Below are 21,789 nucleotides of genomic sequence, written 5' to 3'. Positions count from 1 at the left end.
TATAAAAAAGAAAAAATCTATTTACTCTTTACTGTGTCCTAAATTTTTCTTATCCTCAATCAAAATAAGTGGAAGAGCTTGGGCATATTCTGGCGGTGCTAACTCTTAATTGAAATCCCAAATTAGAAGCTTAGCCGTGATTCCAAAATGGTTAAGTAGAAGTTGGGGATGATTCTGGATAAACATTGTGATCCGGCTTGCTTCAACAATTTTGAGGGCGCATAAACTCCTACTTAGAAGAAAGATAGGAAAAGCTTAAGATAATTACGAACAACTACTAACAATTATGCGCAATTTGTTAGGTTGGAAGGTCTAAAAACAGAGAAAACTTATTGCCATTATGTTGTTCAGTATAATTGATAAGTACACGTGGGATGTGTGAATCATATAAGAAAGACTATTTCATTGAATTTGCTATTATAAACGTTTTAAATGTAAATATAAGACAGACCATCTTCTATGTGAATCATAGATCTAGCGTAAATGTTTTAAATCTTCGGATATTTCTTTTTGGAAAATGTAAATTATAAAAGAACAAAAAAGATATGTCTTGTATCTCTTCAACAATATAGACTATATGTTGATTATAAAAGAACTTTAAAAATCCTTACATACTCTTAATTTCATAATATACTTTTAGCCAAAATACCTACATATTCAAATAAAAAAAATAATTACATATATACTCTTAATTTTATTATATTTTTTCTACTGTAATTTGTTGATATTAAACATATAAGAAATTAATAAGAAATTAATTTCTCTACATAAAAAGAAAAATAGTTTTATATTTTAAGCAGTATATTTTATAGTTATCAAATTCTACTCGATATGGTCGGTTCGACCGAAAATTCGATCACCCGATTATTTGGCTAAGTTGGGTCACTTATTGAACTGGACAAGTATGAGAACCGGTAAAAACCGGTTTGATTCGGCCGGTTAATGCAATCCGGCCGGGTTGTGTTTTTGCTTTTTTTAATTTTGTTTTGCCTGAAAAACGGCGTCGTTCAAGTGCCTCCCCTTTAATCAAACCTAATCTAGTAATCTGAATGGAAACCCCCCCAACCCCAGCCTCATCTCTCTTCTCTCTCGACACTCCAGAGGGCCTCACCTTCGTCGCGTCACTCTCTCGTCTCTCCCCTCACCTCGTCAGTTGTCACTCTCAGTCTCTCACAGCGTCACCTCGTCACTCTCTCGGTCTCGCACTCATAAGCTCGTCGTCGCGGTCTCGTGCCCCGCGTTCGCTTCGTCGGCGGCAGAAGCAAACGGAACCAGTCAAGCAGCATCTTCTCCATCGGTGGGTGGTGGTGGTCGTTGTCTTCTTGTTTCATCGCAGTCTCGGAACCAGTCAACTGGGTGAGCTCCCTTCGAATTTTCGACCCTGTTCTTTCACTGGTTCAGTGTCAATTTTGAATAAATTAGAATTGTTGTTGAACCTGAGCAAATTTTAATTAGAATTGTTGTTGAATCTGGTGGTTGTTGCTGTTGTATTTGATTTTTTACAATTGTTGCCGGAGCAAATTTTTTGTTGCTGGATAACCATTAAATTGAATTTTGTTGCTGGATAACCATTGGATTAAATTTTGTTGCTGGATAACAGAGTTGATTACTTGAATAAATTAGAAATTATTGTTGAACTGGAGCAAATTTTAATTAGAATTGCTGTTGAATCTGGTGCTTATTGCTGTTGTATTTGATTTTTTACAATTGTTGCTTAACCTGAGCAAATTTTTTTTGTTGCTGAATAACATCACTGGATTGAATTTTGTTGCTGGATAACAGAGTTAAATACTTGATAAATTATAATTGTTGTTGAACTTGAGGAAATTTTAATTAGAATTGCTGTTGAATCTGGTGGTTGTTGATCCTGTATTTGATTTTTTATAATTATAGCTAAAGCTGAGCAATTTTTTTTGTTGCTGGATAACTTCATTGGATTGAATTTTGTTGCTGGATAACAGAGTTGAATAGTTGAATTTGTTGTTGATTGTCATTAGTGAACTTTGGTGGTTGGTGCTGCGTTGATTAAAAATTCACTTTGCTAAATCTTTTATTGCTGAAAATTTTTTGTTTCTTTTGCTAGAATTTTAAAAATGTCTTCATCTCAAACACCATCAGAAACACCACTATCTTAAGAACAAGCATCATCAGCAAAGACTTGTCTTTTAAAAATGTGTTATCTTTTTATCGCTTTTGTTCATTTAAATTGAGACAGTATTTTGTACTAGAGATTAGTTTATTATGTTAATTAATATTTGTAAAGACTTGTATTTTAAGTTTTAAAACATTATTTTAATTTTATTTATATAATTTTATATATTTTTTAATTATGATCGGGTTAATCATGACCGGGTTGATTACCGGTTCGGTTCTGATAACTATGCTATATTTAGACACTTTTTGAATTCATTATATCCAACCCTATTGTTTCCAGTTTCCACACACCCCCTCTTCGCAGCCAACCACCATTCCACCAACCCTATCAGTGCCTCACAGGAGATTCACTCCCCCTCTCCTCTCACCGGCGCTCTCCCTCTTCTCACTGCTTCCCCTTCTCACTCTCAAAGTCACCGGCGCTGCAGCAGTCGTCGCGGCGCCTGAGAAACCTCGGAGAACGTCGTCGTCGTGCGAAAGGCAGCGCCGTCGCCGTCGCGTGAGAGGCAGAACCGTCGCTGTCTTCGTCGCGGGAGAAGAAGAACCGTCGCCGTATTCGTCGCGTCAGAGGAGTATCATCTTCGTCGCCATCCAGAGGAGAGTCATCTCCGGAGGAGAGTCGTTCTTCTGGTAAGTGGCTATGATTTCTGTGATTTTCATTTACGTTAATTATTATAGCATTGTTGTCATTTCTATGATTTATGTGATTTTATATTCCTGTGATTTATTCGTGTTTGGATTTTGTTATTTTATGGTTTGGAATTGATTTTATATTCTGTTTTAATTTCTGTTCTGTGATTTTATATCTCTGTGATTTATGTGATTTCTGTTTTAATTTTATTATTTTTTAGATTTTTTCTAAAAAATTCGCGGATATCCGTGAGACCCCAATCCTCAGCGGATACGGGGTCCTCGTTACTAGTCGTGGGGTCAGGGACGGTAGGACGGATATGGGGACCCGTTGCCACCCCTACTTATCACCAAGGAGGATTGAGTTCTAGCCCTGGAGGTATTCTTACCTTCACTTCAAGCTTCACAAGAGTTCTGATTTCAAAAGCGGACCCCACAATATCCATCATCTCATAGGCTTCTCCAGTGCAGTCCAACCGAATTTACCTTTCCTAAAATCTGCCAAGACCTGGAATGTCGCTTGTTGAACATTTCCATTAAACACTAGTGCAAGCTTCTCTACAATTCTGCAGTGTCATAAAAGCATGTTCTAAATGAAACCAAAACTATGTATATTCTGAAGAGACACACTTGTTCAACACGTTTTACCACATTTTTGAATTTTTTTTTTTTTTTTGGTTTTGAGAATTTTCCCCTTTTTAATGTGCAGTGTAATTTTTTTTATTAAATTACAAAAGAAAAATATTAGAGCAAAAAATTGCAGTATTCTTTTTTCTTTATTTTTAAAAGGAGATATTTTCCATTTTCCTATAGAATTATCTAAAATTGCGTTGTGGTTGTTACCGATCCAGCTGAGAAATGAGCAGCAGCATAGTTATGAGTGTTCAGCTTTCAAGTTTATGGCTCCACAACTCATCGGCAGTAACACCTTCTCTCTTTCTTCCCGGCGGCGGAGGCGGAGGAGGGAGGTCTTCCCCATCAGCTCTCTCTGCCACACCCAACCTCTCTTCCCATTCTCCTACCATTCAGGTAAGAAACCAACCCTTTCCGTTGAAGTTCTAATATTTATCACCAAACAAACACTGCCGTATTCTTTTGGAATTATCTAGATTCTAGGACGTGTTCTTGAATAGTTTTAATTGTGATGTAAAATTTGCAGATTGTTGGTGCGAAAGGCCATGATGGATATGGCAATGTCAATGTGAATAGCAATAATGTATTTGATGGCTTCCAAGGAGATAAAGATTATTGGAGTGATCTTGACAATGATCTTTATTACTGGACAAAGGCATTGCGTCCTGTGCAGGTATTATTGTTTTGAATTCATGTTGCCCTATGTATAAACTTAGTTGCTGTAGCTAATTCTATGTGGAGGGTTAATTGGGCAGTGGTTTCCTGGTCATATTGCAAAAGCAGAGAAAGAACTCAAGGAGCAGCTTAGGTTGATGGATGTTGTCATTGAGGTGCGAGATGGCAGAATTCCAATGTCCACAACTCATCCACAGGCAAGTTAGTTTGTTTGTTTTGGTTGGGGGATTCTATATTGTTGATCAATAGACCAGTTTGGAGCAATGCTTGAGTTATCTCCAAGTAACTTCAAGGTTATTTGTTCAAACGAAATAAGTCACTGTTGTATATATCATGTTATGCCCATCTAGATTAGTACTGGTCCAAACTGCAAAATCAGTCATGGATGTATATATCATGTTTGGTCGTCTAGATTAACACCGGTTGGGTGTAGACCTTGCCCATATCCTGCACAATGTGGGATGCTTGAGCATCAGGCTGCTCTTTTTTTTTTTTAATTATTTTTGTTGTCGATTGTGGCCTCTTTATCTGAAAAGTTGTTTTGTCATAAGGTGCCAGCCATTTTCCATGGATTCTTTGTGCTTCTTAATGGGGGCATAGAATATTGGTGACACTCCTACAACCAATGGAAAATCTAGTCATTTGGCACTGTGATAAAGATAACACATGTAAACTCTTGACCTCGCAATTGCTCTACTTGTATAGATGGATCTATGGCTTGGTAATAGAAGGAGAATTTTGGTTCTGAATAGAGAAGACATGATATCAACTGCCGACCGTAATTCTTGGGCAGCTTATTTTGCTAAGCAAGGCACAAAGGTGGTCTTCTCCAACGGGCAACTTGGAATGGTATATAAATTAATTTCTTTCTAGCTCTTTAGATGTCTTGTTAGGAAGTTTCACATGCCACATACTTAATTCTGTGTTGTATGTATTGCAAAGGGTACAATGAAGCTAGGCCGGTTAGCAAAGGAATTAGCAGCCGATGTAAATATTAAACGCAGAGCCAAAGGACTGCTTCCTCGTCCGGTGGGTTATGTAGCAATTAAGTGTCAATTTTAGTTGTGTCATTCCTTTAATAATTATTTGGCAAAAGAATTTCCATTATTGCTCAAAAGAATTCCTTTCCTTATCCAATATCTATACAAGGAAAACATAATTTAAACCGTATGGGTAGTAATTTTGTACCTCTTTCTGTTGCAGCATTCTTATAACTCCTAAATGATATAAATATAGTGAAACAGATTGTTTGAGTGTAAGTTTGGATCAGTAAATTGCATAACCAAAATAATCTATTTGATTGCTGTGTATAATCTTTAGGCTATTTCTTGTGTTTTTCATTTTAAAAAATAAGTTTATTTTTCTTTTAAGTTTTACACTAGTTCTCACTCTTTAGTACTTGTTTCAAATAAATATAACTAAGTTGATGTGAATTATTCATGTCACTGTGTAAAGGTTCGAGCTGGAATAGTTGGATACCCTAATGTTGGAAAGTCATCGTTGATAAACCGTTTACTAAAGCGAAGAATGTGCCCTGCAGCCCCCAGACCAGGAGTTACAAGAGAATTGAGGTAACTTATTCATTTTATTTGTTACCAAGAGGTTGAAAGTGTTCTGAAAATTGGAACAGTTTCTTAATTGTTCATGAACTTGTATTCTGTTTAAGTTGAAACTAATGGCTTCTAATGTTGAGTACTTAAGTCTGAACTTTTATCAGTGTTCAACAGCTGGGGGATTTATGGTTTAGGGTTTAAAACACGACTGCGACTTAATTTATTCTAGCTTTCCAGTAATATAAGAACTAGTCTCCTCCAGTGACTAAAATAAAACACACCTAGAGGAAAATGGCAGTATGTTCTGTTCAAGTCCTAATAGTTTCAAAAACAAGATTACCCACAATAATAGTATAATACAACTAATTTGTTCTGTCTAAATTTGAAGTTTTAGCTCAAAAAAGAAATGATAGTAGATATCTCAACGGCAGTGAAGTTAATTATACATAAACTTATCTATTTCTTTCTGAATGCAAAAGGTGGGTTCGTTTTGGAAAAGATCTTGAACTGTTGGATTCTCCTGGGATACTTCCAATGCGAATCAGTGACCAATCAGCTGCTATAAAACTCGCCATATGTGATGATATTGGAGAGAGGTCCTATGATGTCACTGATGTTGCTGCAATTCTTGTGCAGATGCTTACAAAGCTTCCGGCAGTAGGTACATACGACCCCGTTCCAATTAATTGTTTGGTTATTTATTTACTAAGCACAAGATAACAATTTCTGGATCTTTGAAAATGGATGGGCTTCTTTGTGACAACATCTTGATTCCCCTTTTCCCTTCTTCAAACTTATGATTCTTAGCCTTTGCTCAATGCAGGTGGAGATGCTCTTCGCAAGCGATATAAGATTGATGTAGATAGTCAATGCGGCAAAACGTATGTCCCTCATTTTTCTAAATCTGTTTTTATTGCATCGATTTATCATTTATGCGGTAAAACGTGTTGAACAGGCATGTCTCTTCAGAATATATATAGTTTTGGTTTCATTTATAACATATTTTTATGACACTGCAGATTTGTAGAGAAGCTTGCACTCCAAGTATTTAATGGAAATGTTCCACAAGCGGCATTTCGGGTCCTTGCAGATTTTAGGAAAGGTAAATTCGGTTGGACTGCACTGGAGAGGCCTCCGAGATGATGGATGTGGTGTTTGCTTTCGAACTAGAACTCTTGTGAAGCTTGAATTGAAGGTAAGAATACCTCCAAGGCTAGAACTCAATCCTCCTTGGTGATAAGTGAAAAAATGGATATTGTGATTATGAATGACATGAATGGAGGACAAAGGTGGTGAATGTTCTGAGAAAGACAACACCATTGAAGAGTTTAAGTTACACCAAACAAAGAATGCTTCCTGCTGTTACCATGGAATTAGTTGGCTCGATGTAAGCTATGTCTGTATAATGTATTAATGCAATGTATATCTTTAATTTTGTTAGCGTTAGAGATAATAAAATTGTGAAAGAAGATAAACATTATGATTAGGCCAAAGCATGATCAAATTGAGGAAATTGCACATATTGCCACTTCTCAAGCATATACTCTAATTCTAAAGCCACACCACATATTTTGGGTTTGATCATTCTCTCTCCTTAGACCACCTTAGACCACAAAATACGAATGGATGGTAAGTATAAGGGCCAACTATACCATCAGTTAACTTGAACAACTTTTCTAAATATAGGATTTTTAATAATTAGGATTTGTTCCGCAAAATTAGGATCCGTCTCTGTGAACGTGGACACATAGCTTTGTGAACGTGTAGCTCTCTTATCGTGCCGCTGGTCCGTGGAGCTCAACCGCCCGTCATGCTGTTGCTATGCCCTCCGCTGGAACTCCTCTGTGTGTCGTGCCAAGTCGACTTGCATCGAATTCTCATCGCCGTGAGTGGCGCGTTCGGATCCTTGAGGTCGGGCTTCACTTGGTGGGAGCCCTGCTGTCGGATATTGCGGCAAAGGAAAAACTACTTCAGACCCGATTGGCATGTGTTCATCATTCTCAAGCTTCTGAAGGTTCTCTTCGATGAATTTCATTCTTAATAATAATAAATAATAAATTAGAATATGTAATATGTATTTCGTTTTTGAAAGCAAGATTTTAACACAATAAAATAAAGTGAAACTTGTTCACCAAAAAAAAAAAAGTGAAACTTATTGTGAACTAGAGAAATAGATTATTACTGCCAGTTTGGGAGTTTCTTGATTTCTTCTTGAGTTTTTTTGAGTGTTGACAATTCCTATAATGAGTTTTGATGGGGGAATTAAGAACATAGCTCAAAGTTTCTATCTTTATTATAGGGTTGTGATGGATATCTTTGGTGTAGTTTAGTTTAGTTTCTGAGGTTGTTATGTGGAAGTAAAAGAAGTTAACTTTGTAAGATCTGAGGCTGGTTCCTTCCCAGCTAAGCAAATTTTGAGAGCTATATCCTCTTTTGTTGTTAATTATTGTGGAGAGCTTGTATTGTGTGATAGGAAAATTCGTTGAATTAGATTGGATTTGTTGTTGTTGTAGTCGTAGTTGTGGTTGTAGATTGAAACAAGATTCCGGAGATCTAGGGGTATCTATGCTCTTATGTTGCTAATGCTAGATTTCCAATCAATGGGGTTTGCTTAGATCTAACCAAACTATGAAAGTTCTCATGGCATGATTGAGACTATGTGAAGTTTGAAGTATGGTGACTGAAAATGGCAGAATGGGAGGTTGCTAATAGCTATAATATGATTTATTTCATATTTTGAAATTGAGGGTTAGGGTTCATGAATGGAGAAGATGTTGAGAGAACTTGGGATTTCTGAATTTCATCACTTTGCCGATATTATAAACCGGATGCCGAGCATAACTATTTTTAACATTTCACAAACTCAGCCCAATATATATTGTTATCCTTTAGCCACATTTGTTCTAAGTTCTAATAATTTGTTGTTTTGTTGAGGTTGTTGATTTGTTCCAAGAATTGGAAAAAATGCATGTTAATAGGATTACCCTTTAATGATTATTTGTTTCGTTGCAGATTAGATATGGAGATTGTGGCGCTGGAAATGAGGATGTCAGCTCAGATATATACCTTTCGTTGGGACTCAAAGGAGTAGGATTTTCGAGGGTTTTATCACATCTTTCTTCACTTCTTAAGAGATCGGTTCAGAGGAATGAAACACAAATTGAAGCAAAGCATGTGAAAGGTGTTGTTACTGTTTTTCATGGTTTAAGAGCACCTACTTTGAGTGTTTAAAAATATATTTTCAAGTACGCAGGATGCAGCCCCTCTTGCTTTGTTGTTGCACACATATATGTTGATAGATTTCTTCAGCACACACAGGTCAAATTGACTTCAAACGTGCATCGGCTTTTGATAACAAGCATTATGGTTGCAGCGAAGTTTATGGATGATGCGTAAGTGAGTTTGAAATTGCAGGAATGCTAATAGTAATTTTGAAACTTTGTCTAAAAATTTATTCCCTCTGATTCTTTTTAGCTGTCACGGTTGCTTTTTGGTGCGTCATTGATCAATTGACATTGGTCCAAGTAACATAATTAACATATAAATGATTAAATGGAAATGAAGAGAATATTATTGACTGTTGATAACTCAATATAACTCATCTAGTAGGTTGAAAATGACACCAAGTAATGTTTTAATTAAGTGCTCTGCTGTTTCTGCAGATTCTTCAACAATGCATACTATGTAAGTTGGAGGAGTAAGCACATCTGAATTGAACAAGTTGGAGATGAGCTTTTGAAGAACGTGCCTGGGAATTGCAGCGCAGCTGAGAATCACGCCTAGAGGAAGAAATCGCGCCTGTAACAGAGAGAATCGTGGTGTAACTGAAATTGGGGAGAGTAGGGTAGTGTTGAGTGAGATTGGATTTGGTTTTTAATTTTTGAATTTTTGTATTTGTATACATATTTGTATGTAGTGGTTGAAATTGGTGTACACGGAGCATAATGTTTATAGAATAGGAGGAGTGTTAGGGGCTAACATTTTTTGTGATTTGTAGCCATTAAATAGTCATCAATGATGATTTTAATGGTGTAAGATTAGTGTGAAATTTCATCCAATAACTTACTTTTCTTTGCTGGTTACATGTTGGCCAGAATTTGAAAAAGTTGCTGGTTCCTAGACTTTTTTATAGAGTAGTTGGGCTCAGGATTCGGTGGTCCAGAAACCTTTGGACCACTTAGTGGTCCAAGTAGAAAACATGTTTTTGGAGTTTTTTTATCAATTGCTACATAGTCCTTGAACTAATTTTAATTACAAATCAACCTCATATATTTTATTTAATTATAAAAATAGTTTTTTATTTTATAAATTATTATTTTATCAATTATCTATTATATTTATTAACAATCAAATACAAAAATAATAACCAATTATATCTTCCATTCATCCTAATAATTCCAATTGATCAAAAAATTAACTTTGATCTCGTTACGTTCGTCCATGGCTTCCAAATCGTGTTTCCTTGAAATTCAATCGATTGGTTTTTCAAAACAATCGATTGAATGATAACTCAATCGATTGGTTTACACTATATCACAAAACAATCGATTGAAAGTTGTAAGGTAGAATGGTAAAAAGCTTAAACCAATCGATTGTTTATACTTTCCAATCGAATGAATGCCTCAAAACAATCGATTGTTTGTTACTCAATTGATTGAATTCACGAAAACAACATGGATTTGCCAAATACAATCGATTGGAAAGTGATGACATTGAAGTTTTAGCCAAATTCAATCGATTGGTAATGTAATCCAATCGATTGGAAGGTGATGAAGTTGAATGTTTTGCCAATTTCAATCGATTGGTAATGAAATATCCATCTACTCAATCAATTGGTAATGTTCTCATTTTTCAGAATTCTGTAGGATTTTGCACAATTTATTCTATTCTACTTTCATAAATTACAAATAGGTTGTACAAATCCTCATTAATCCAATTTTTTTTTTCAATCACCATGATCAGGATCTTATTATCTTCTTGCACCAATATCAATGTATTAACATAAGAACAATTTTTATCACTTAACTTTATTCATTGATCCTATAGTTTGGTCTAGTTTGGACGAAGAAAATGTATTTCTACTAGTATTAATTAAATCCGTGATACTACATGACGAAATTATTTTGGTAACCAAGTTTAACCAAGTTGGTTAAATAGCTTATTGGTATAATAAAAAACAATTGATTGAGTAGATGGGTACCATTACCAATCAGATTGAAATTGGCAAAACATTCAACTTCATCACCTTCCAATTGATTGGATTACATTACCAATCGATTGTTTTTGATAAATCCATGTTATTTTCGTGAATTCAATCGATTGAGTAACAACAACAATCGATTGTTTTGAGGCATTCATTCGATTGGAAAGTATAAACAATCGATTGGTTTAAGATTTTTACCATTCTACCTTACAACTTTCAATCGATTGTTTTGTGATATAGTGTAAACCAATCGATTGAGTTATCATTCAATCGATTGGTTTTTCAAACCAATCGATTGAATTTCAAAGAAACACGATTTGGAAGTCATGGACGAACGTAACGAGATCAAAGTTAATTTTTTAATCAATTGGAATTATTAATCGATTGAATTTCAAGGAAACACGATTTGGAAGCCATGGACGAACGTAACGAGATCAAAGTTAATTTTTTAATCAATTGGAATTATTAGGATGAATGGAGGATATAATTGGTTGTTATTTTTGTATTTGGTTGTTAATAAATATAATAGATAATTGATAAAATAATAATTTATAAAATAAAAAATTATTTTTATAATTAAATAAAATATATGGAGTTAATTTGTAATTAAAATTAGTTCAAGGACTACGTAATAATTGATAAAAAACTCCAAAAACATGTTTTCTACTTGGACCACTAAGTAGTCCAAAAATGTTTTTGGAAATCATAGTCGGTATCTCCCATCTTTTGTGAAGTTATCTTCCTTGCATGTATGGAATTTAGAGTCGTGGGAATTGGGAAATTGATAACTTACCTCCCAAGTTGGGTCAAGGGATCCAAGTTAGTATCTAATTGAGTGAGAGTGACCTCCCAGTCTATTGGGCCAAGTCGAGTGTAAATGAACTTGGTTCATTGTTGAGTTGTGTACTTTTGGATTTAAGCTTTTTAGGTCTGAGTAAGAATAACTATTATGGATTTAATTATATATATATATATATATATATATATGGATATATTTTGTTTTAGACATTTTTAATAATTTAATTTTGATATACTATTAGTGTAAAATAATTTTATAAATACATCTAATTATATAATGTCTAGCTAATAAAAATAATTACCTTTTATTTTGACTCTGTAAAATAATCACCTAAAAAAATGAAAATAATTAAATAATTGTGTAAAATATTTTATAAATATATCAAAATTAAACTCTATTTTTAATATGTATTATGTATTTTAATATTATATTTATAAGAATAATTAATGTTTGAAATCTTGAATGTATAAGTTAAACATTCAGGTTGATTTTTTAAAATTAAATTATTGAGTTAAATCTCAATTTGGCTCATAAAATTTAATTAGATACTTAATTTAAATCTCTACAATTTCATTGGTTCCACTTAAAATTTCAAATTATAGCAACAATAGATTTCGGTTGTTCCTAGGATAAATTCCGTCATTAGAGCTTATCTAGCATATTCTCCTGACACAGAAATGAAATTCGAGACTCAAAATATATGACCTAATAGAGCTCCCAAAATTTTGACTCTTGCTCCCAATTATTCTTGCGAAGATAATGATAAATTATTAATTTAGGACATTTGAGATTTTGTTTAGTATTTTATTTCAATCACAAGGCCAGATTGAATATTTAAATTTCATCTCCGCGTTCCAGTAACGAATATCATTGTAGGAACAACTGAGATTTACTATTGTTAATTTGAGACTTCTAATTGGACTAATAAAATTGTAGGAATTAAATTGAATATCTAGTCACATTTCAAGAATTAAATTGAAATTTAACTTAAAATTATTAAGGTAGCATTTGGAAGTGAGAGAGAGTTTGAGAGACAAAGATTGAAATAAGTCTTAATATTATATTTGATGTAAAGTAGAAGATAAAGACTGAAATAAGAATGAAGTTCTAATTTAATTTGCATAAAAAATAAAGTTGAAATTAATTAATTAAAATGAGAGTATTTTAAATATAAAATGTTATTAAAATTTTAGTCTCCATCTTTAAAAATTTCAATCTTCTGTGTTCTCACTAAGGGTGCACATGCCCCGATCCGCCCTCGAATATTTTTGGGATTAATTTAGTGTGATTTCAATGAGTTTAAAGCCGGGTAAGGGTCTCAAAAATAGACATGGTCATTATTTCGGGTCAGGTCGGTCCGGGTCAAGGCAAACTCGTCTTCACCCGACTCATGTGTACCCTAAATTAATTTTAATATTATGTTATATGAATTATAAGCTTATTGTTTTATTTTTAATCACACTTGTTGAATTAGGAAATAGATCAAAGAAGTATCAAATTAGAATTTATGGACAAATTCAAGTTTAAATATGAATATTAACTTTTCGGTAACAAGTTTCTTTATAAATTATTGTTAAAGCTCTAAAGATCCGGTTTTCATCTGGTTTGAATTCGGTATAATTGTGACTTGAAAATGTTTAGATTTCATCAAATCTAGTGCCAAATTAGGGTCTAAAAAATAGAACCGATGTATACTTAGAGTCGGGTCTGGATCAGAACAAACCCAATTTTACCTCTCCCATGAACATTCTAGTTTTCACTTTTAGAAGTACTAAAATACTAAAATTTTAAAAATAAAGACTAAATTTTAGTACCAATCTCTATAGACCAACTCTTTTAATTTTGGTCTAACTTGGCCGAAAGGGTGAGTTTGCTTGGCTGGCTTGGGTGATGCAACATCAATAGGGGTGGTCGGTAGCAGCAACGGCATCACGGTGCGAATTAAACCCACAGAATACACGTGGCAACTTCTCATAAGCTCACTACTTTGTTTTTCCCTTCATGCTTCCAATTCTACCCCTCTTACCTTTCCTCAACGGATTCGCCAACGCTAATCTAGCAATCTTTCGTTCGTGAGAAAGATTCACGGAACTAACTAAGACGAAACGAGAAGCAGATAAGACCAAGTCGTTTATACTTTATATAGCCGGAATCTTTCTCCGATCGCGCCGGAAGCTCCGTTTTTAAGCTTCGTCGGAGAATCGCCGATCTTCCTTTTGTTTTCTTCTTTCTATTACTTCAGACTCGTCGGTAACCGGAGATGGTGAATTCTATGGTGGAACGCGCCACGAGCGACATGCTCATCGGACCCGATTGGGCCATGAACATCGAGATCTGTGACATGCTCAATCGTGACCCTGGGTACGCTTACTTCCCTTTCTCCTATTCCATCCAAAACGCAGCGTTTTGTGCTTCCAGTCTTCTCGTTACTTCTCTTTGTTTGATTGATTGTTTATTTATTTATTAATTTTCTTTGGAAGAATTGTTTGGAAGAATTGCTAACAAAAAACTTAAAGTTGAATTTGATCTTTTGGTTTTGATGCTATGACGGAATTCCGATCGAGTTGTCAGTTTAATTGGAATGAACTGCAAAGTTTCTGAACTATTGATTTGGTTTATGAACTAACTAATGCGTGCTTCAAAGTTTGAGGGTTGAGTGCTCTTAGTTTTTTGTTAGGGGATTTTTTGGCTGAACATTTTGAATTTGAATAATCAGTTACGGTGGATGGCTTAGATTTTGAACCTTAGTGCAGAAGTAGGGTTAACCTAGATGGACTTATGTCTCCAATTCAAGGCTGCATAAAACTACGCTTCTCAGACTGTACTAGATGGTAGTTTTGTACACTGGACTGGCAATTTTTAGTGATAGTAGATGGCTACTACAGTGGGCTGTGGATGTAGTGTGTTTCTCTGGTGATGTGCATTTGATGTGTCATGTCTAGTTTGCTGGTTGTTTTCCACAAGCTTCGTGATAAATATCCATTTTTGCAATGTCTGTGACTGATTTGCTGTGACTTTAGAATTTTGACCTTCTGTTGAAACCAGTTTGAGGTTTAGTCCGAGTGATTCTTTTGTATTGTTGATGGGTGAAAATGTGCTATCGGATTATCTTGATCTTCTTTATTAGGCTTTGGTGAAAACTCACATGTAGTTTGTCTTCATGTGAAGTTGATAGTGAGAACAGTTAGATAATTTGACATGTTTGATTAAATTATTGTCTAATGGTTTTCAATATTAACTTCGTATGAAGACATTGCATGTGAGTCTCTATCTTAGGCTGTGCTTGATAAGTGTCTTAAGACAGAAATATAGACACCAAGACTGAGACTGATAAGGTAGAAAATTAGGCTAGTTTTGTCCTCCAAAACAAATTTGGGTCTCCCTACATCTCTGTATTTCTGTCCTGTCTCAATTACCAAATGTATCCATATTAATTGGTAATGAGTTCTTACAGTTTTGATTTTTGAACTTGATTTTCTTTTTAGTGATATAAGTGGAGTATGATTGATATGGATATTTGGTGTGTAATTTTAAGTTTGCCCTTTGTTTAACTTTCATATATTGAAAACTTGGGTTGGTTATGATTTGTCAGGCAAGCAAAGGATATTGTTAAAGGTATAAAGAAGCGGATTGGAAGTAAAAACTCAAAAGTCCAGCTACTTGCTCTAACTGTAAGCACTTTAGCACTTTAATTCATCCTTTTTAAAACAAAAATAAAAAATAAACTCAGATGTTAACATTGTTCAAGCTGATTTTTTCTTTTGTTTGTTTTTTGCTTCTTCTTCCTTTTTTGGGCCATCTTTTCTTCAATTACTTTTTCACATTCCATTTTGACTTCATAAACATCTATTCACTTTACTTCTTTGAATGTTTATTCGGTTAATAATCTTGATTTTCATTGTAATTTTATGAACTTCTTTAAGATACCTTTCTTTTTTTATTAGTAAAGTTACATTGACAAGTGCTTCAATTGTTTGGTAAAAAATATGATGAGAAATTTAGTGAAGGTAAAGGAAAGTTCAACTCAAAAACATATTTGATGAAAATTTATTTTATAAACCATATAAAAGGATCCAATGCAAGAGGAAATATAATAATAAGAAGTCAACAGTCCGTTTCCAACCAGATGAGATTGGTTACATGATTCAGAAGACGTGAATAAGATGTTAAATAACAGTGCTACAGTTCCTCTCGATGAACAATACTGATGTGCTAATGTGAGCACTACTCTTCTACAATAGTACAGTAGGAGCAACAAATGGAATTTACTCCTTATATTCTACATCAATGGATTCCTTGTAACTTGCACATTTTGTGCTAGGTTTTTTGCTAACATTAATTTATGCCTTTGGAGACTCTTTTGATTACATAACAGGATCCAGTATGATGTTGTTTACTCTCATTATCATAAAAATCATTGCTTACTATTTGATTAGCAGAGAATTGAAATTTTTTGTGATGTTATCATGTTACTTTGTCATAGTTTTTACAATGGGATTCATCAGAAGTTTACCGTTATGTCTTTAATTTTCAAATTGAATTTTATGATTGATGATATGGGGTAGAATTGTAGAAGCCACATACCTATTCTAATGGTGTTTTTTTCAGCTAGAAAGTATTATGTCTAGTCTGGATATAATTGACACGTTTGACTCTATATCTGTGGCAACTCATTTGTTCTTGTACTATTCTGCTGTATTTTAGTTACTGGAGACAATCATAAAGAACTGCGGAGACATTGTTCACATGCATGTTGCAGAGAAAGATGTGCTTCATGAGATGGTGAAAATAGCAAAGAAGAAGGTATCATAAATTTTGAACGTTTTCATTGTTTTCTTATGTTAGGCCTCTTCTTGTACAATATTTGATTTTATTTCTCATGCCAATTGTAGCCTGATTTTCATGTCAAAGAGAAGATACTGATTCTTGTAGATACATGGCAAGAAGCCTTTGGAGGTCCCCGATCAAGATATCCGCAGTATTATGCTGCATACCAGGAACTGCTGGTATGTTTACCACAATGTTGTTCAGTTAAATTTGTTGTTTTATTTATTTTTTTTAACTAAGTAATAAGGAAAGCAGTTTATAAGAGCAAGATGTATCATTTTTTCCTTTCAATAGGATGTTTATCTGATTCCTCATATATGGATCTAGAATATGAGCTTTTATACTTGGATATTGACATAACCTTTTAAAATTTAAGTGTGTTTCCTTTAACTTATAAAGGATTTGTTTATTTCAGCGTGCTGGGGCAGTATTTCCCCAGAGATCTGAGCAATCTGCACCGGTGTTCACACCTCCACAAACACAGCCATTAGCATCATACCCTCCAAACATACGTGACTCTGATACTCGGCAGGACACAGCTGGTTCCTCTGCAGAGTCCGAGTTCCCAACATTAACGTATGTTTCTAATTACCTTTCTTGTCATCAAAAGGTTGACTTGGTACTTATCAAGATGGTCTGTGACATTATTTTGCAAATATTCTTCTAGTGACACTAAGTATTGTAATAATAAATATTAAATTCATTACATGTCTATTCCTGTTAAAGAATTTCTTTGTTCAGATATCAGATAAGCCATATGCCTTTTTCTGATCTGCTCTGCATTGTATTATGATTGTTACTTTTTTTTTCATTAAAAAAAAAGAAAGAAAGAAAAACAGTTGTTGTATTATCCCTGATTAAATCAAACAAAGTTATAATGTTTTTGAGGAAATAATGGTAAGTAGATAAATATGCAAAATATAGCTTAAGGAGGAATCCGTGCATGAACAATTTCTGTTTTTCCTTTATTGTCTGTAATCTCTTATTGTTCCCTTTCATTTCTCACTTTATATGATTATGATTAAATATAAAAACTGCAGGTATTGATCATTGATCAGTGGTTTTTTAAGTGTCAAGGGGTATTTTTGACTTAGAAGATGTTAAACTCTGAATTTCCATGGTTCCAAACTAAAACATTTATTTTTAATGGAACGTCCAACTGCTTCATATTGTATGTACTGATGCTGATATTATTGTGATGATGGAAATTATGCTTTGGTACAGATTGCTGTTTGCAGTTATGGACTATTTTGTTTAATTGATCTTTCTTTGGCAGTCTGACCGAAATTCAGAATGCACGGGGTATTATGGATGTTCTCTCAGAAATGCTAAATGCATTAGACCCTAGTAATAAAGAAGTAAGTTCTGAACTTCCTCAGTTTCACAATAAAGTTGGTATCGTAAATCATCCGGTCTTAATAGCTTCCTAAGTCCCAAACAACCATGCCGTGATTTCTGTTGAGTATTCAATTTTTAGTAATTAGATTTGCCCTTCTGAACATGCTGCTAATGTCTGAATATGGGTTTGTTTCGGTTCAAAAAGACTATTGATTGTCGTGTTATAAAGAATGTGCTCCTGCTTGACCTAATGTATTTTGCCTGTTTTCAGGGTCTTAGGCAGGAGGTTATTGTTGACTTGGTGGAGCAGTGTCGAACATACAAACAGAGAGTGGTACACCTTGTTAACTCAACTTCGTAAGGCCTTATGTCCCTTTCTGCGAAATTATGATAGGACTGTCATGCGTGATGTTCTTTAAATGTTTGGTTCATGTTAGTCAAATTGTTGAATTATTCTTTGATCAAAGAATTTAATAGGTCTTACTAAGAAGAATTTAACAAGGTCATTATTGTGGTGGCTTTTGACTGTTTTCCTAGTGATGAATCACTGCTTTGCCAAGGACTAGCTCTGAATGATGATCTGCAGCGTGTACTTGCCAAGCATGAATCTATTTTGTCAGGAACTCCTACTCAGAATCAAAAACCCCCAGAGAATTCAAAGCCTGCAACTGCTGGAGCACTTCTAGATGTTGATGCTCCTTTGGTTGATACTGGAAATTCTAGCAAACAAATTGATAGAAGGTAATTGACTCTATTATTTCTTGATATTGTTTTGCTTATGTTGCATTATCTGCATTCATAAAAACCGCTATTGGTTTTACCTTATAGAAATAATCCAATTAATTCAATACTGTGCTCGACTCAATATTCTTGTATTAGAACACAATATAGGGTTAATGCTCACAAAACTGAGGCTCTGTGCTAGTTTAGTGGTAGTCATCATAAAGATTTACGAAGGTGGGATAAGTTTTCAGATTTAGGCAATATATCAGTCGAGTCAAGACTATGTTAAAATCATGAAAAATCTCCAATTGTGTTAACCCATTAATAATCAGTTTATTATATCCTGCCGATAGTGAGCTAGGCAGTGTAATTCTGGCTGCAGATTTAAATTTTGTTATTGTTATTTGTTTTATTTTATTTTTTGGTATAAACATGTAGAAATAGATTTAGGTATGAAATATAGTTGACCTTATCTATTTGGTGCCTTCTAAATAGATGGATCGTCATACTTTTTCAATATTTTTATAATGTATTTACTTGCAGCTCCCCTCCTAGTGCTGAAGCAGGATCCTCAACATTGAATCAGTTATTGCTTCCTGCACCCCCCACAGCCAATGGTTCAACCATCCCTGCCAAGGTTGATCCCAAATTCGACCTGCTCAGTGGTGATGACTATGCCTCACCAAAAGCAGATACTTCACTTGCTCTTGTTTCTCTTGGAGAACAACAGCCTGCTACTCCTGTGAATCAGCAGAACGCCCTTGTTCCTTTTGATGTATTTTCTAATGGTAATAATGCAGCAGCTACACCTGTCAGTACTCAGCTAAACCAGCCACCTAATTTTGCTGGCCAAACGAGTCAGATTCCTACCCAATTTCAACAACAGCAGAGTTTTGTATCTCAAGGTGGATTTTACCCCCAAGGAAGTGCACCAAACGCAGGGTCACCTCAGTATGAGCAGTCACTTTATACACAAAGTTCAGGTCCCGCCTGGAATGGTCAGGTTGCACAGCAGCCACAGCCATCTTCGCCTGTTTATGGTGCATTTATGTTTCTTTGTTCAATTCAAACAATAATTTTTTATGTAAACTTTTCACAATTACATCTCTTCAATTTTTCTAGTTTTCATTTTTTTTGTTTCCCAACTAACTGGCAGTCATATGCCAAGTTTGTGACTGGATAGATGAAGAGAACGCAAGCCTACAACATTTCTGCACTAGTACAAGACACTATTGCATGTCTCATATATTTGTGCGTTTGACAGGCACACAAAACACTGGATCACTGCCGCCCCCTCCCTGGGAAGCTCAAGCGGCAGATAATGGCAGTCCAGCTGCAAGCACTCCATTTCCGCAACCACCACAAGTTAGTCAAGTGATGATGACAAATGGCGCCGCAAATTCTCAGGGCCCTCAAACAATGGGCAATGGCCAGGTTGCTGGAATATATATGCAGCCAACTGCCAACAGTTATACGCCAGCAATCAATAACCATGTTGGTCAACACAATCAATTCGGCATGCATCCTCAACATATTCAAGGCATGGCAGGGCCCTACATGGGTGGTATGATGCCAAATCAAATGCAAGCTGGTCCAGTGGCTTCCATGTATCCTCAACAAATGTACGGTAATCAATTTATGGGATATGGCTACGGTCAGCAACAAGGAGTTCCATATATTGAGCAGCAAATGTATGGTTTATCTGTTAGAGATGATGGTGGTTTAAGAAGCTCTTACCAGTCTTCTACTATATCTTATGCTCCATCTGGGAAGCCTTCCAAGCCAGAAGATAAGCTATTTGGTGACCTTGTTGACATGGCAAAGGTGAAGCCAAAACCTGCTCCAGGTCGAGCTGGTAGCATGTAAAAACTATGACTGGGTTTGCTTTTTTCACCCATTAGCTAACTCCTATCTTATACTGCTTTTTATTTTTCATTTACTTTTATGTTTTTATAATATATATCTTTTCATTTTTGTCACATAATGTTTTTGTTTGTTTGTCTGGGACTTAGACATTTGGAATATGTACATTCATTTTAGAGAAGAAACATTTGAAAATGGAAAAAAAAAAGGCTAGACCATCTTTTGGGTTGGATTGAAGCTTTGTGACATTTCACATTTTAAATTACTCACCCCTGTTTCAGGATAATTGAATCTAACGGTGACTGAAATCTTGAACATGAGTGTTACATTTCATTATTACGTCAAATCGACTATAGAGTTGTAATAGTTATGATGTTTCAGAATCTAATGGCCAAGATTGGTAGGTTCCTAGGGCGAAAGGTGTATGGGAGTTTGTATTTGAAGAGGATATCACTTTGCTATTTAGTAGGCAGCATTGAAATAATATTGCCTTTCTAATTGTTGGCTTTGTAGCATAATTATTTCGTAACGTCTTTCAATGTAGCCTATAGAAGCCGCATTGTCAAATACTTTTCTCTTTTATTTTAATTTTGTTTTTGGTTGTTAGAACAATAACATGAATTTTTTTTTTTTTGGTCATGGAACAATAACATGATTTGAGCATGTAGTCAAAGGAAGAGTGATTCAGTTGGATAAACTAGATATATGTTAAGATAGAAGAAATACCCAATTCGTCTGTCTATTTGCACTAAGGATAGCGCGATTCTGATTTGGCCTAGACCAGTAGACCTTAATTGTTGTGAGACAACTCATTCTTTTCGTAAAATTTATGTGTAGCGTTAATGGAACCCGGTTGGCATGTTAATGTGATGACGTGGAATCGGTCAATACCATTTTCACGAACCCCGACCTCCATCTCCTTATCCTTACCGTCGCTCATACCGCCGCTATACTCTATCCTTCCATCATCATTATCATGGTTAACAACAACGTGTAACACCCACCACACTTTCCTCACACCGCCACCGACCCTTTTTCCAAATCCCACACGACCATCATCTCCTTACCCCCAAATCCCACAACCACCACCATTGCAAACTATAAATTAATTCAATCATCAACAACAATTGAGAGAGAAAGAGAGAGAGAGAGAGAATGGCATGGAGGTGGAAATTGAGATTGGGGTTGGTGAGAGTGAGCAAATTCGTCCTTCACTAATTTTATCTTCCAACGTGCAGTGGCACTTAACGGCCATGTCATTACACTTATTTGTCAGCTAAGCCAGTTACGTTAATAGTTTTCAGAGGGTTACATTGTCTCTTAGGATTACGGGTTGAATTGTCCTATTTTATTTTGTCAAAAAAGTCCTTTAGTCCTTTGAAGAAACGGCC

The 21,789-nt window shown here is 35.0% G+C and overlaps 3 protein-coding genes across 8 annotated transcripts; all 3 read left to right on the top strand.

Annotated features, from left to right (window-relative positions):
• Positions 1 to 979: 979 nt before the first annotated feature.
• LOC112755432 (DAR GTPase 3, chloroplastic) lies at positions 980 to 7,165 on the top strand. 3 transcript variants are annotated; one of them, XM_025803518.3, is made up of 11 exons: positions 980 to 1,356; positions 2,435 to 2,784; positions 3,636 to 3,813; positions 3,944 to 4,090; positions 4,173 to 4,289; positions 4,798 to 4,941; positions 5,035 to 5,121; positions 5,548 to 5,663; positions 6,125 to 6,306; positions 6,469 to 6,526; positions 6,665 to 7,165. In XM_025803518.3, the coding sequence occupies exons 3-11, from the start codon at positions 3,643 to 3,645 to the stop codon at positions 6,786 to 6,788; spliced, it is 1,146 nt and encodes a 381-aa protein (XP_025659303.1). In that variant the 5' UTR covers positions 980 to 1,356; positions 2,435 to 2,784; positions 3,636 to 3,642; the 3' UTR covers positions 6,789 to 7,165. The 3 variants fall into 3 exon arrangements, with proteins under 3 accessions (XP_025659303.1, XP_072077491.1, XP_072077492.1); XM_072221390.1 differs by having other exon boundaries at positions 1,025 to 1,356; positions 3,006 to 3,813; XM_072221391.1 differs by lacking the exon at positions 2,435 to 2,784 and having other exon boundaries at positions 1,040 to 1,356.
• A 290-nt stretch (positions 7,166 to 7,455) lies between these two features.
• Positions 7,456 to 9,750, top strand: LOC140180401 (cyclin-P3-1-like). 4 transcript variants are annotated; one of them, XM_072221394.1, is made up of 4 exons: positions 7,456 to 7,659; positions 8,658 to 8,826; positions 8,955 to 9,037; positions 9,308 to 9,750. In XM_072221394.1, exons 1-3 carry the CDS (start codon positions 7,456 to 7,458, stop codon positions 9,032 to 9,034), a joined length of 453 nt encoding a protein of 150 aa, XP_072077495.1. In that variant the 3' UTR covers positions 9,035 to 9,037; positions 9,308 to 9,750. The 4 variants fall into 4 exon arrangements, with proteins under 4 accessions (XP_072077495.1, XP_072077493.1, XP_072077496.1 ...); XM_072221392.1 differs by having other exon boundaries at positions 8,899 to 9,037; XM_072221395.1 differs by having other exon boundaries at positions 8,955 to 9,041; positions 9,308 to 9,448.
• Positions 9,751 to 13,469: 3,719 nt separating this feature from the next.
• On the top strand, positions 13,470 to 20,635 carry LOC112755431 (TOM1-like protein 9). The gene is made up of 10 exons (XM_025803516.3): positions 13,470 to 14,008; positions 15,240 to 15,318; positions 16,352 to 16,450; positions 16,540 to 16,653; positions 16,890 to 17,050; positions 17,751 to 17,832; positions 18,084 to 18,169; positions 18,350 to 18,553; positions 19,079 to 19,575; positions 19,800 to 20,635. Exons 1-10 carry the CDS (start codon positions 13,908 to 13,910, stop codon positions 20,399 to 20,401), a joined length of 2,025 nt encoding a protein of 674 aa, XP_025659301.1. The 5' UTR covers positions 13,470 to 13,907; the 3' UTR covers positions 20,402 to 20,635.
• The last annotated feature ends 1,154 nt before the right edge of the window (positions 20,636 to 21,789 follow it).

The sequence above is a fragment of the Arachis hypogaea genome, chromosome 16 (assembly GCF_003086295.3).
Source record: "Arachis hypogaea cultivar Tifrunner chromosome 16, arahy.Tifrunner.gnm2.J5K5, whole genome shotgun sequence".
In the NCBI taxonomy this organism is placed as follows: domain Eukaryota; kingdom Viridiplantae; phylum Streptophyta; class Magnoliopsida; order Fabales; family Fabaceae; genus Arachis; species Arachis hypogaea.
Note: the sequence above shows the minus strand (reverse complement) of the source record. Positions and strands in the feature narration are given on the sequence as shown.

Excerpts from the sequence above, each read along its gene's own strand:
- LOC140180401 (XM_072221392.1), top strand. The coding sequence starts at position 7,456 with ATGCTGTTGCTATGCCCTCCGCTGGAACTCCTCTGTGTGTCGTGCCAA. Across the intron at positions 7,660-8,657 it reads TCATTCTCAAGCTTCTGAAG|ATTAGATATGGAGATTGTGG; the intron begins GTTCTCTTCGAT and ends GTTTCGTTGCAG. Across the intron at positions 8,827-8,898 it reads TGAAGCAAAGCATGTGAAAG|GATGCAGCCCCTCTTGCTTT; the intron begins GTGTTGTTACTG and ends TCAAGTACGCAG.
- LOC112755431 (XM_025803516.3), top strand. The coding sequence starts at position 13,908 with ATGGTGAATTCTATGGTGGAACGCGCCACGAGCGACATGCTCATCGGA. Across the intron at positions 16,654-16,889 it reads CTGCATACCAGGAACTGCTG|CGTGCTGGGGCAGTATTTCC; the intron begins GTATGTTTACCA and ends TGTTTATTTCAG. Across the intron at positions 17,833-18,083 it reads TAGACCCTAGTAATAAAGAA|GGTCTTAGGCAGGAGGTTAT; the intron begins GTAAGTTCTGAA and ends GCCTGTTTTCAG.
- LOC112755432 (XM_025803518.3), top strand. The coding sequence starts at position 3,643 with ATGAGCAGCAGCATAGTTATGAGTGTTCAGCTTTCAAGTTTATGGCTC. Across the intron at positions 4,290-4,797 it reads TGTCCACAACTCATCCACAG|ATGGATCTATGGCTTGGTAA; the intron begins GCAAGTTAGTTT and ends CTACTTGTATAG. Across the intron at positions 6,527-6,664 it reads GATAGTCAATGCGGCAAAAC|ATTTGTAGAGAAGCTTGCAC; the intron begins GTATGTCCCTCA and ends ATGACACTGCAG.